Source organism: Urtica dioica, chromosome 10, assembly GCF_054948205.1.
Source record: "Urtica dioica subsp. dioica isolate 48M chromosome 10, U.dioica_male_clone48M_v1_H2, whole genome shotgun sequence".
In the NCBI taxonomy this organism is placed as follows: domain Eukaryota; kingdom Viridiplantae; phylum Streptophyta; class Magnoliopsida; order Rosales; family Urticaceae; genus Urtica; species Urtica dioica.
The window spans coordinates 5,859,698-5,872,347 of NC_142765.1; the positions used below are offsets into that span (position 1 = coordinate 5,859,698).

General features: G+C 42.9%; 1 protein-coding gene across 1 annotated transcript; it reads left to right on the forward strand.

Annotated features, from left to right (window-relative positions):
• The first annotated feature begins 3,661 nt into the window (after positions 1 to 3,661).
• On the forward strand, positions 3,662 to 11,480 carry LOC149383264 (uncharacterized). The gene is made up of 9 exons (XM_089629384.1): positions 3,662 to 3,924; positions 4,056 to 4,131; positions 4,247 to 4,286; positions 10,468 to 10,526; positions 10,615 to 10,652; positions 10,762 to 10,825; positions 10,949 to 11,002; positions 11,089 to 11,153; positions 11,280 to 11,480. Exons 1-9 carry the CDS (start codon positions 3,731 to 3,733, stop codon positions 11,302 to 11,304), a joined length of 615 nt encoding a protein of 204 aa, XP_089485510.1. The 5' UTR covers positions 3,662 to 3,730; the 3' UTR covers positions 11,305 to 11,480.
• Positions 11,481 to 12,650: the final 1,170 nt, after the last annotated feature.

Genomic DNA, 12,650 nt, shown 5'->3' on the forward strand with positions numbered 1-12,650 from the left:
GAAGCGGTCCTCAGCCGATCTTCTCGTTCATTCCAGTTTAGGTCCGCACACACGTGGTACTTCGAAGTCCTCTAGGCCGACTACGTGTCTTTCAGATTAACGGCATATCAACGACGATCTCAGCTATAAATAAATGGAGATTAGTCTTATCACCACACGTTACTTTTACTTATTTTTATCAACTATTTACTTTGGAATTTGTACTCAAAGATTTGTTGAGCTCGTCACCTTTTAGTGCTTCGAGCTCGACTCCAGTTGCACTTATTCAAAAGTTTATAATACAAACACTCGATTCGTTCTTTCTATATTTATTACTTGTCATTCTCGTTATATTTCAGCTTTATTCAATTCTTATACGACGAATTCTTGAGATCCACATAGTATAAACAAATATGATACATTAAATATAATATATAGTTTCGTGATTGTTGAAGGACCGAATCCGACGTCTACAATTTGGCGCCGTATGTGGGAAGTTCTATAAAAAATTATAACCTCGGAGAATTGAGTTAAGATCAGTGTCAAAGTATGGCTAACGAGAACGAATAGATCGAGCTGAGTCTGGGGGCCATCTCCGAGATGAAAGGACTTCTAGAAACTCTGGTTGCTAGATGAGTTGAGAACCACGAGTTCCAGTAGTCCGCTCGGGCTCAGTTGGAAGCTTTGACCACCGAACAGTCCGCTCTCAGGACCATGTACGATGCTGATAAGGCCGCCGATGCTGTTGCGAGCTCATCATCTCGCCCACTCGGAGAAGGTAGAGAGGGACGGATCCTCCTGTCTAGAACCCGCTTGGATTTCTCAGAAATCCTGGTCACCTCTTCGGGTGCAGGATCATCTGACCCTGTTTTCCAGCCTGGGACTCATTCTCAAGCAGACACCCGACCCCGGTAACATTTCCGAGATCGAGCGAGCTACCTTTTCCACCTCCTAGAGGATCAACATATCGACCCGGCACAGGATCATCTCTACAATGGATTAGATCCTTTGGAGAATTGAGCTCGAAGGGGATGCCGAGCGCGTCAGCTTGTCAGGGACCAATTTCAATGTCCTCGGCGATGGCTGCGACCTCGTCCGGCATTCCTATTCGGAATCAGCCTGTCTACAGTGGAAATACCACTATCACCACAACACCCGCTGAAGGAAACAAGCTTGACACCACGAGGTTCGAGCTGACCGAACTGGAAACCTTCCGCAGGATGGTAGAGGATGAGTTTCGAGATGTCCACTCCATAATGCACTCGGTGACCAGTTTGGCTCCCGAAATTGACCGTCTAGCTGCCGAGACGAGACGGACCCCCTTCGCTCATAACATAAGCAGGGTCAAGATCGACGATGCGGAAAGGTCAGACTCATGAAATATTTTGAAACAACCAACCCAATATTGCACCTTTAGAATTGCATTGGACCGAGCTCATCTCAATGAGAATGAACTAGAAGCCGATTACTGCCAGCTTTTGCGCAAAAAACATGACCGGAGCTGCGCTAGACTGGTTCTCGAGACTTGAAGAGGGATCGATCAGAAATTTTCAAAAATTGTCTACCGCCTTCCTTAAGCACTACTTCATGCTAGTTGAAGACGAGACAACCATAACTGAGTTGTGGAACACATAACAAACCGACTCGGAGACTCTCAAGAGCATCATGACGCGTTTCAAAAACATCATGGCAAAAATCCAAAACGTCAACAACGACTAGGCATTGACAGCTTTGAAAAATAGCCTCTAGCATTACTCTCGATTCCGTGAGAAAATGATAGTCAACATGCCATCTACTATCGAAGACTTGATCCATCGCGCATCCAACTTCACTAAAGCCGAAGAAGAGATGAGTATCTTGGCAAAGAAGCATAATGTCAAGAAAGTTCCCCAGGGAAACTCCAACTCGGGAGGTTCTTAGTCTCAAGGAGAAGGACAAAATAAGAAAGGCAACAACTCATCCAAAAAGGCCGATGCTCCACCCAGTTTCACATTTAATGTGAATGGTGTAGATCGTGCCAGAGGCTCTGAGAAAAAATTGACCTGAGATCTTGACGCTTATTTTGAATTCCAAAAAAGCAATGGGCACGCTACTCTCAATTGTGAAACGATGAGAAAAATGCTAGCCGAAAAGTTCACCAAAGGCGAATTGAAGAGAATCAACTTGGGACCCCCTCCCAAGAAAAAGAACTTTTATTCACGGCCTCGAGGAAACCCTTCCCCCGGAAAGATGAGGGGGGACGATGAGGAAAGCGCGCAAGCCGACACTCAAACAAAATCAAGGATCGACTTCATAATGAGAGGTTCGAAGTTTTGTATGGAATCCATAAATTCCATCAAGGCGCACCTCTCGAATTAGAAGATCAACATGAATTTATGATCACCTTTACGGGTAGTGAAGCAATAGGGTTGGTCATGCCTCATGATGACGCTTTGGTAATAAAACAAGATGTGTCAAACGGTATCGTGGCAATAGCAATTAATGGCCATCGGCGAAGCTGCATCTACTCAGGGCGCAAAAACTAAGGAAGAATGTTTGGAAGAACAAGATTCCCCATGCCTTGAGTTGATTACCCAAATTCAGCTCGATGGCTAAAATCCAGAACATTGTGTAGGGATCGGAGCCGAACTAAAGGGAAGATTAAGAAGGGAAATAATAACTTTCTTGAAAAAAATAAGAAAACTTTTGCATGAACCACCGAGGATATGCCAAGCATAAGCAATGATATTTTGTCTGTATAGCTTCTTGTCATAGAGGTTACTATGAAGTTAGGTCTACGACATGTCGTTTGCAACTTGTCTTGGCGAGTCGCTTCGCATTCATATGCTGCTACTCGTCGACTTTTATATATCTCTCATTTGCTCTCACCTCTCTTTCTATTTATTTTGATTCTTCTTTCTCTCTCGATTTGAGTCTTTTGCGAAAATCGAGTGTATCTAATATTGTCTTTCAAGCCACTCGCATCACCCGCAATTTTGTTTGACTTCTCTCCCATTCTCTCTTTCGCTCTCATATGTCTTTTCTCCCTTCGCTCCTTCGATTGTTTTTGTGTCTCTATGTATAGAGGAATTTGGAGAGGAGTACGTGAGAGACGAGGTTACTCAATTTTGTCTATTTGTTCTTATTTTTTTTATCATGTTGCTCTCAGTCAAACACATACTCACAACTCTAGTTATTGTTCCTATTTTTCCTCTTCCCACCTATCTTTTCTTATTCGTCTTCCTCTTACTCTTCTTTATTTTTCATTTTCTTGTTTGTTTACAAATTGTGTGTTTTTCTACCTTTGTTTATCTGAACCGCTTCATGATAAAAACGTTCTACGAGAACACCTTGATTCTCATTCCTATTATGAGAATATCTCATTTTTTTATAATTTTTTTTCTTGTTTAAAATTTTATTCTTATGTTTTTATTTTTTATTTTTTTTTTATTTTTACATTTCTTTTAAAAAGGTTTCATTAATAATATCGTTAAAATCATCTGAAAATAAAATAAAACGAAGTATTATAAAATATAAAACATTTGAGTTATTCAAAGAATAACCGCCTTCAAACATGGTGTCTGTGAAAGTTCCCCACTTTTCCTCAAATTGTTGCTATCGGCCCAAAGAGGCCGGGTTAGTACTTGGGCTGAGAAAAGCTCATCAGATCCAAACCCCTACGCGCGCTTTTCATCCTGGCAACCAAACAAATCTCCCGCGTTATTTCTCTCTCCTTCTCATCAACCGAGTCGTCATCTCCGATTTGGACTCCATGAACTCTCGCGAGTTGGCTCTGGTCTCCACAGCTTCCATTCTCGACGCCTTTGCCTCCGCCGTCGCACTCCACTTCTTCTTCCTCAATCACCAGTCCACGCAATCTCGCCGACGCGCCGCTTCGTCATCCAACGGCGTCTTTCCGGAGAACCGCTCGTCTCAGAGCCCCTTCGATCCCTCGAAACGCAAACAGTGAGTGAAAGGATAAATATCACGCTTCTTGTTAGTAGAAATTGCTGGCTAGGGTTTTCGGGACTGAGATTAAGCGTCATTGTCGGATTTTGTATAATTTCTTATGATGAAATATTTGGTATTGATTGCAGTTATTTGACATGGGATGATTACTTCATGGCAATAGCGTTTTTATCGGCCGAAAGATCGAAAGATCCTAATAGGCAGGTCATGTTTTATCTTTAAATATAGAACCGTGAAATTCTTTAGATTTGTGTCAGATTTGAGTTGAACAGAACTGAAATTGATTGTTTTCTAACTTTTATTATGTTTATTTGTGTAGGTTGGTGCTTGTTTGGTGAGTGAAAATGGTGTAATTTTAGGTGTGTTTATTTTACAGAAACCGATTTCAAAATTTGTTCTTGCTTGTGTTTTATTTAAAATTCACAAACTTTAGTAAAACCAAGATAAAACCTGTTGGGAATTTGAACCTTCCTTATCTACGATATCTAATGGGGCTTGTGATCTCGGGTGTGTATTTTCTAAAACAATTTTTTTTTTAAAAACAAACATCGGGACTTTATTCATTCATCACGGCATAGCCGAAGTACAAAACAAAAGAGTTCAGAAAACTAAAGCGAAAGAAAACATAAAACCCGAAAACAGACCGTTACAAAGCACTGGACCAATCCCTAGCCAAATCAGCCAAAGAAAGAGACTTAAACTTAGAACAAGAAGAAAAAAGCCAAAGGGCTATACAGTGATTCAGACTATCGATCAAACTTTGTAGATTCCACCTCTCGTCTTTAAAAATAACATTGTTCCTAGTATTCCAAATACCCCACAGACCAGCCAACACCCCAGTCTTAGCGGCTGCTGCCCTATTTAAGCTAAATCCGGGGGACTCATAAGTATTCAGTAATGGCTCAATGGAGATAGTGTTGAAATCGAGCCCCAACTTCGAGAAAAGCCATCGCCATAGATCAGTGGCCACGACACACCGGAGAAAGAGATGATCGGCGTATTCGTTTGAACTTCTACAAAGAGAGCAGAAACTCGGCGACATAGACAAATGAGGATTCAATTTTTGAACTCGATCCGCTGTGTTAACCCTCTTAATAGCCACCAGCCATGCAAAACACTGTATAGGGGCAGCAGCTTTCCACACGGCGTCGTAGAACGGAACAGGAGGCCGAGAAGCCACGGGAGAAAGATCCTCGGCCATTGATTAAATAGAGAACACGTCTTCGTCGCCCAACCACTTACGCCGGTCTTCGAGGCCTTCCCAAAGCTTAAAACCTTCCAATAACCATGTCAGCTCAGCTGCTTCACAAGCTTCTCTATTCGTCAAAGACCTGGGGAAACCAAAACTCCAATCCACTTGGCCGGGAGAAGAGGGAGAAGAAAAGGCGAATCCGTTAATTAGGATGTTCTGAGATGGGCATAATCTCGCCAAACTAGGAAACCGATCTTTCAAACACGTATCACCGCACCAAACATCCTCCCAGAAACGCTCAATAAACCCGTCAAAGACCTTCCAAGAACATCGACTAAAAAACAACTCCCGAACTGTCGAAACCGAGCGCCAAGGACTACGAAAAGTGCGATCCTTGGGACCCCCCCGGATCCCAACCATTAGAAGAGACACCAAACACAACAGAGATAACCTTGTGCCACAGCGCGTCTTCTTCGATCGGGAAGCGCCACAGCCACTTCGCAAGGAGTGCGTTGTTCTTGATCGTGAGATTACCAAAGCCAAGCCCCCTTTTGTTTTTCGGAAGGCAGCAAGTGTCCTAACCCACCGCTGCGCGAGACCGCCCATTGTCGTACCCTTCCCACAAAAAATGTTTCATGATCCTTTCAATGTCGGCAGCGACCCCCTCCGGCATTTTAAAGATAGACATGAAATAGGTGGGCAACGCGGAAAGAACATAACTAATAAGAGTCATCTTTCCTCCCTCGGAGAGGAAACCTTGCTTCCAACCATCAAGTCTCTTCACCACTTTAGCCACCACGAGGTCCCAGAAAGCCTTTCTTCTTGGTCTATCTCCCAAAGGCATCCCAAGATAACTTATCGGCCACTTATCTTCTTTGCACCCTAACGCCCCAGCAAGGGTTGTTGTCTCAACCGCCGTGCAATTAATACCCACAATATTGCTCTTCTGAATGTTGATCGTAAGACCGGAGGCATCACAGAAGTCCTTGACAATACCGAGTAAGTTCTCCCAATTTGTCAAATCGTTCTCGCCGAAAATCAGTGTATCATCAGCAAATTGGAGATGAGAAATTGCAATGCCAGGTGACCCGAAGACTAAAGGCTTGAAGACACCTCTACGCACTCCGCGAGAAATGCGACGCAAGAGAGCATCCGCGACGATAGTGAACAAGAAAAGAGATAAGGGATCTCCTTGTCGAATCCCTCTCGACCCTCCAAACCTTTCGCGCGGCTTGCCATTAATCATAACGGAGGAAGAAACGGACGAAGTGCAGCCCCTGACCCACTTCCTCCAACGCGAGTCGAATCCTTTCTTCTCTAAAACGAAGTCGAGGAAGTCCCAATTCAATTTATCGTAGGCCTTCTCGAAATCCAACTTGAGAACCACTCATTTTTTGCTTGCTCGTCTAATTTCTTCCACCGTTTCATTTGCGATGAGAATCAAATCCGTGATTTGCAGCCCCTTCACAAAAGCTCCCTGAAACTCGATATGAGAATCAAATCCGTCGGGTCCCTGGCGCAACCGAAAACCCGTGCTTTGATTTTCTCCTCCTCAAAAGGTCTAGACAGCTCCGAAGCACAAGAAAGAGAGATAGCCTGCCATTCCACCCCTTCCCAATCGATCGTACAAACAAGGCTAGCCGAAAAAAGCCGCGAATAAAAGCGCCGTTAACCTATTCAATAATGAGATTCTCCTCGGCAATAACAGATCCATTCTCCTTTTCTAAACTACAGATAGCGTTTTTAGCTTTTCTAGCTGACATAATGGAATGAAACAACTTGGAGTTGCCGTCCCCATTTTTGGCCTAAGAAACTTTACCTTTAAGTCTGAGAGCTCGTTCCTCCTCGGCTAGAATCCCCGCTAGCTTTGCTTTCAGCTCCACCCTTTCATTCCGAAGCTCAAGGGACCAATTCGAACCTTCCTTTGCTCTGTCCAGGTGCTGTATATCACGCTGAATACTCGCTTTCAAACCAACCGCTTTATCTCTTTCCTCACCGACCCATGCTTTGATTTTTTCCTTCAAAACTTTGAGTTTTTGCATAAAACAAAAACTCTCCCAGCCTACCTGCTCTTCTTGTCCCCACCAAAGTTTCACTAGATCCCAGAAGACCTTGTTGTCAAGCCACAAATTATCGAGTCTAAAGGGGCTCGGACCCCACTTCACCGGACACATACTGATCGTAATCGGGAAGTGGTCAGAAACCCCCTCTAAACTGAATTTCCTGAGTACAAAAGGGAAAACGATGCTTCCAACCTTCGGAGAACAAGAAACGATCCAACCGGGAGCAAATGGAAACCCCTCTAAAAGCAGACCATGTGAACCTGCCGTTGGAGAGGGGCGGATCAAAAAGACCGAAATGCGAAATAAACTCGTTGAAGTGCCTCATCGATCTCCTAGCTCGAACCGGGGATGAACGTTCATGAGCGTAGCGGACAACGTTGAAGTCACCGCCAAAACACCAATCCGGACTACACAGCTCGCCCAGGCCAGCAAGCTCGTCCCAAAAGTCCCCACGCTCGCCCGGGTGACAAGGACCGTAACCACCCGAAAACCACCAAGAAGAATCAGCCGACACCACCTCAACCGAAACCGAAAAAGTACCCACAAAATTATTCCGGACACTGATTTTCCTCGAATCCTACACCAAAAGAATACCACCAGATGAACCGTTCGCGGGTAAATATATCCATTCTTTGAATCTTGAGCTCCGCACGCTACCCATGAATCTTCTATCCACAAAAGTCATCCTCACCTCCTAAAAACTACTATTTCCGGACTAATGCTACAGACCAACGCCTTAATACCTCTCCTCTTCTCGGGATCACCCGACCCCTTTATGTTCCAAGAAAGAATCATCATTGATTCCTTGGTAAAAACCCTGCCTCCTTTTTACCAAAGTACATCTCAATTTCAAGGTTCCGAAGCTCCCGACGAAGGCCCTTAACTCTGAAGGATTTGTCGGATCCCTCTCCCACCTGGACCAAAAGTGCACGAGGAGGCGTAACTGCCGGAGATGAAGGAAACTGAACAACTATCGGCGATGGTGACGTGAAAGGGATCGGAGCGACATCCGGACCGTTAAAGGTCACAAGATCTAAAGACGTCTCAACTCTAAAAGTAAGGGCAAGACCATCAAGACAAGCATCGGGGTCGATCTCACCTTCCTCGTGAGAAGACACGAAATAGTCTTCAGAAGAACCATCCTCCAGGTACGACACCCCATCTTCATCAACCAAACCCCTATCTTCTTCCACTACGAACTCAACACCTTCTGAGTCGCTCGCCAAGCCCAACTCTTGGAAGAATGGAGAAGAGACCTCCTGGTCCTCTCGACGTCTTCGAGTGAAGAATTTTCCGTGCTTCCGGTCCCTCATCAGTTCCGAGTCGCTGTCATAGTCAGTGAAAAAATTTCTTGTGCGCGAGACAATATTCTTCTCTCTAAGGAAATCATTCCATCTAGCTATGGACGCCACACCAAAGAGCTGCCTTTGTTTTAGATGCCACCGACTGGGCTTGGCCTTAGCTGTGGAAATGTTTTTTGCGTTCACAGCAGATTTTGACGGCCCAAAATTCTCAAAAGTCCAGGAAGAATTACTCTAGAGCGGGCCCAAATCAGACCCAGCAGGGAAAACAAAATTAACCTGTACAGGAAGCCCTTTTTCCAGATGAGAGACAACCGCTTTTTCCAAGATCCCCATAACACCTGCTGAACCAGCGTTATCTCCAACTACTGAACAAGAGGGGACATAAAAGACAGCGTTAGGGACACGTGGCGTGTTATCCAGAGGATAAAGACTGTTTCTATGCATGATAGGTAAACGCGCGCAATAAGTATGAGAAATAATCTCCTTTCCTTTTCCAACATCTCTGACAACGTGCGACTTCAAAGCTGCTCTGCTACCAGAGGCACAAAGGGTATCTTCTACCTCGGCCACCACATCCTCCTCGGGGCAGGCATGTGAAGGAATAACGACAATTCCCGAGGAACTTGAGCGCTTTCCCTTCTCAGTCGCTGGAACGACACGAGGTGAACACACAGTGGCTGATGTCGACGATACCTCCTCCGTAGAAACTTGGAAAAGACCAGAAAAAGCACCCAAATTAAAAATACCCAGGCGCAAGGTATTTCCTACGAACATTTCCGGTTCAACGAGACCAGAGGCACTTCCTCTGCACTTGATTTTGGCATACCGGAGACAAGAAAAGTCGAGAGTTTTTCTCGCAATCTCAATTAATCCACCTAACCTGGCTCCTATCTCATACAGGCTGTCTTGGTTCCAGCAGTCAAGAGGAAGACCCTCTATACCAATCCAACTTTTTTTGAAAAAAACCTTATGATCCCTTCTCAGCTCTTCGTATGACCATGGACTAAGGGTGGCAACTTCTCTCTTCTTTTTGACGATCATTGGAGTTGAAAGGAGGGCGGGCGGCTTTCTCTTCTTCGTCAACGCTCCAGATCACAGCTTTGTTTCCTGCTACCGGGGACCATGAAAGATTTTTATCCAACCTTTTTTGAATCTCTTGGATCTTTCCATAGGTCCACACCTTCAAATCTACAAACAAGCACAGCTACACACCAATCTCGGACGTGGATATCCTCACTCTTCCCTTCAAAATTGGAACTGCATGCATCCCTAGACGTTACGTTTCGTTGACCAAAGACTTCTTTTCCTTTCGGCACCGAAGACGAAGAGAGAACTGAAGAGCCTTTACCTGCAGTGACCTCTTTAAAACTCCGTTCGTTCACCACCGAGACCGGGGTTGATCTCCCGTGAGCCATCTCCTCTACTTCGATTTTCGGAAAGCGTTGGACAATCTTCACGTCTTCGAGGATCTTGGAGAGAAAGCGAGCAAAAAGTTGCCAACCCTTCAGATTCCTACCTTCAGGAATAAGAATGATCTTTCTATCTCCATTGGCTACCTTCAAGATTCTGATGCACCTTCCCCTCTGATTCTCTAACACATTGATGAAGAGAAAAACGTTGTTGATGGAAAAGCGTCTGCGAAAAAAAGCCGGCTGAAAAGCTTCTAAAATCTCCACCGTCCTGTCTCGAATCCATGCTGCTGCTTTTCTCTGGACAAAGATGCTGAAAAGCTTCCCTTTCCAATCCTCCTGAATTCTAACTAAATTGCCATCCTTCCCTATAGAACATTTAAATTCTTTGTTTTCAAGTTTAAACTTGTCGACAAAGAGATTGAGAGGAGAGAGGAAATGGCAGATAGAGAAAGACGAAATGGCAGTGAGAGGAGAGAGGAGAGAGGAGATAGAAGAGAGCATTTTTTTTTTTTTACTTTTTCTTCTTTAGTAAAACAAATTATATCTAGTTTTTACATTCGTTCACTCAGGTATTGGGTATAATGGTTTTCGGAGAGGCTGCTCAGATGACAAGCTTCCCTGGGCCAAGGTTGATATTTTGAGATTATTATGCTATTTCAATTTCGTATCTACGATCTTTAGAATAAAAATTGTTTTATTTATTTATTATTTTTCAGAAATCCAAAACTGGTAATCCACTGGAGACTAAGTACCCGTAAGTTATTATTTTTTTTTTTTTCCAAACTCTGTTCTAGCTTTATAGCCTTCTAATGGATCATAAAATGTTGGTTTATGAATTTAATCTCTTTGGTTATGTTTTGCAGTTATGTTTGTCACGCCGAAGTGAATGCTATACTGAACACAAATCATGCTTCAGCCGCCGGACAGGTCAGCGTTCATCATAATCGCTTCCCCTTTTGCTTCGAGCGCTTAGTCTGATCATAACCACTCTATTTCCCATTTTCTTTCCACAAAATGTGACTTTTTTCTTTTCATCTCTACTACAAGCAGAGGCTTTACGTGACCATGTTCCCTTGCAATGAGTGTGCCAAGATAATCATTCAGGTTTGCCATTATTACTATTACGTTTGTTGCCATAAAATTAAATCTACATGGTGCTTTGATGGAGTAAATCCTTTGTTAAGTTGCAGTCGGGTGTTTCAGAAGTTGTATACTTAGTCGAGAAAAAGTTGAATGATTCAAATGTTGCGTTAAAGTAAGCATTCTTCAATCACTCATTGAACTTTACATTCTACATTTCATTGATTACTGGGCTATTAGATCTCCATAAAAGACAGCTTTAACTTTTTTTTTCTTTTTTTTAACCATCTTTCTTTTTCAGGTTAGAAAGCATCAACCACAAATGAATCAAATATTAATCAAGTTTGAGGAGCCGTAAAGAGTTTGATTCTTACAATCAACATTCCTAAAGTCCTGAAGTATGAAACAATTGTATTTTACATTCTGGTTATTGAGTTTGAGAACTCGATTGAGATGAAGAAGAAAGCGGAAGAAGAGAGTTCGTGAGAATCGAACGTTTAGAGAGAGAAATGAAAAAGAAAGAATGATTTCATATCTTGACCGAGATAGAAAACTCGGTATTTAAAAAAAGTCAAACAAGAAAATAAAAACGACTAACAATGTTGCTTATAAGCAAACGACAACAAAAGATAAACGAGAGGCTGTTGATACCAAACGACTCAAAACTAACAGAGAGACTATCCTATGCACACTTATAACTCCAAAACTGGTTCTCAAAAGAGCAATGGTTTCTGCATTTCCTTGATTGTAAAACAATCAGCATATGAGATATTACGTTGGTTATGTTGGAATATAGTGTGTTTTATGATATTAAATACAATTTAATATCAAGTTATTGGTTGATTTGTGGCAAATATTCGAGGGGCGTCCACTCTTTGAAACAGAAATGTTTTGACCGATTTGTATTCTTCGTTGCAAGAGGTATAAGATCGGTTATTTATTTGCCAAAATTGAAGCTAAGCTGAATGAGAAATTGATGCTCGAAGTGTGTTATGAGAAACACATTAATTGTGTGAAGGAATGCGAAATTACAATGGGGGGGGGGGGGGGGGGGGGGGGTCGCTTAACGTGATCCTGGTGTGCGCGCCGCCGTCCGGTCGAATGTCCGCGATGGGCTTGGGCTGCTTGCCTTGGCTGTGTTTATATCTGTATCTCTTTATTGATAATTTTATCCCTTCTTTTTAGTTATTACATGAATAACTCTTCTTGCGTTATTTTTGTAATAAAACAAATAGCCAATAATTTTGTATTAAGTGGCTTGATTGAGCATTAGTGTGGCAGACCGTTTTGGCATATTAATAGCCATTAAAGGCTGAAGGCTTATATGCACTCTTATGTCATATAAAAGGACTTTATGTCATATTTGTTAATAGCATTATATGGTACATTAGATGCTACGGTTTTTATTAATAAAAACTGATCAAATATTAGTGCATATAAAAGACTGGTTCGTCTTTTCATTCAGAAGGAAGAAAAGAAAAGAAAAGAGCTTTTGGCTGAAACAAACACACATAAAATAACTCTTTTTCTTGAGTTTATTTTTCCAGCTTTCCTCTCAATTTTCCTCGCTGTAGGTGGTAGTATTCTGGCATGCGTTCAAGTTCGCCGGAGCTATACAAGTTGGTGCTTTGTTCTTCTCGTACGTCGTTGTATCATGAGAGGCGGTTGCTCA

What these genes read in the sequence shown, in the direction of transcription:
- LOC149383264 (XM_089629384.1), top strand. Translation starts at nt 3,731, where the DNA reads ATGAACTCTCGCGAGTTGGCTCTGGTCTCCACAGCTTCCATTCTCGAC. An exon ending in TGAAAATGGTGTAATTTTAG is followed by an intron (nt 4,287 to 10,467) that starts GTGTGTTTATTT and finishes TCGTTCACTCAG; the next exon opens with GTATTGGGTATAATGGTTTT. An exon ending in GTGCCAAGATAATCATTCAG is followed by an intron (nt 11,003 to 11,088) that starts GTTTGCCATTAT and finishes GTTAAGTTGCAG; the next exon opens with TCGGGTGTTTCAGAAGTTGT.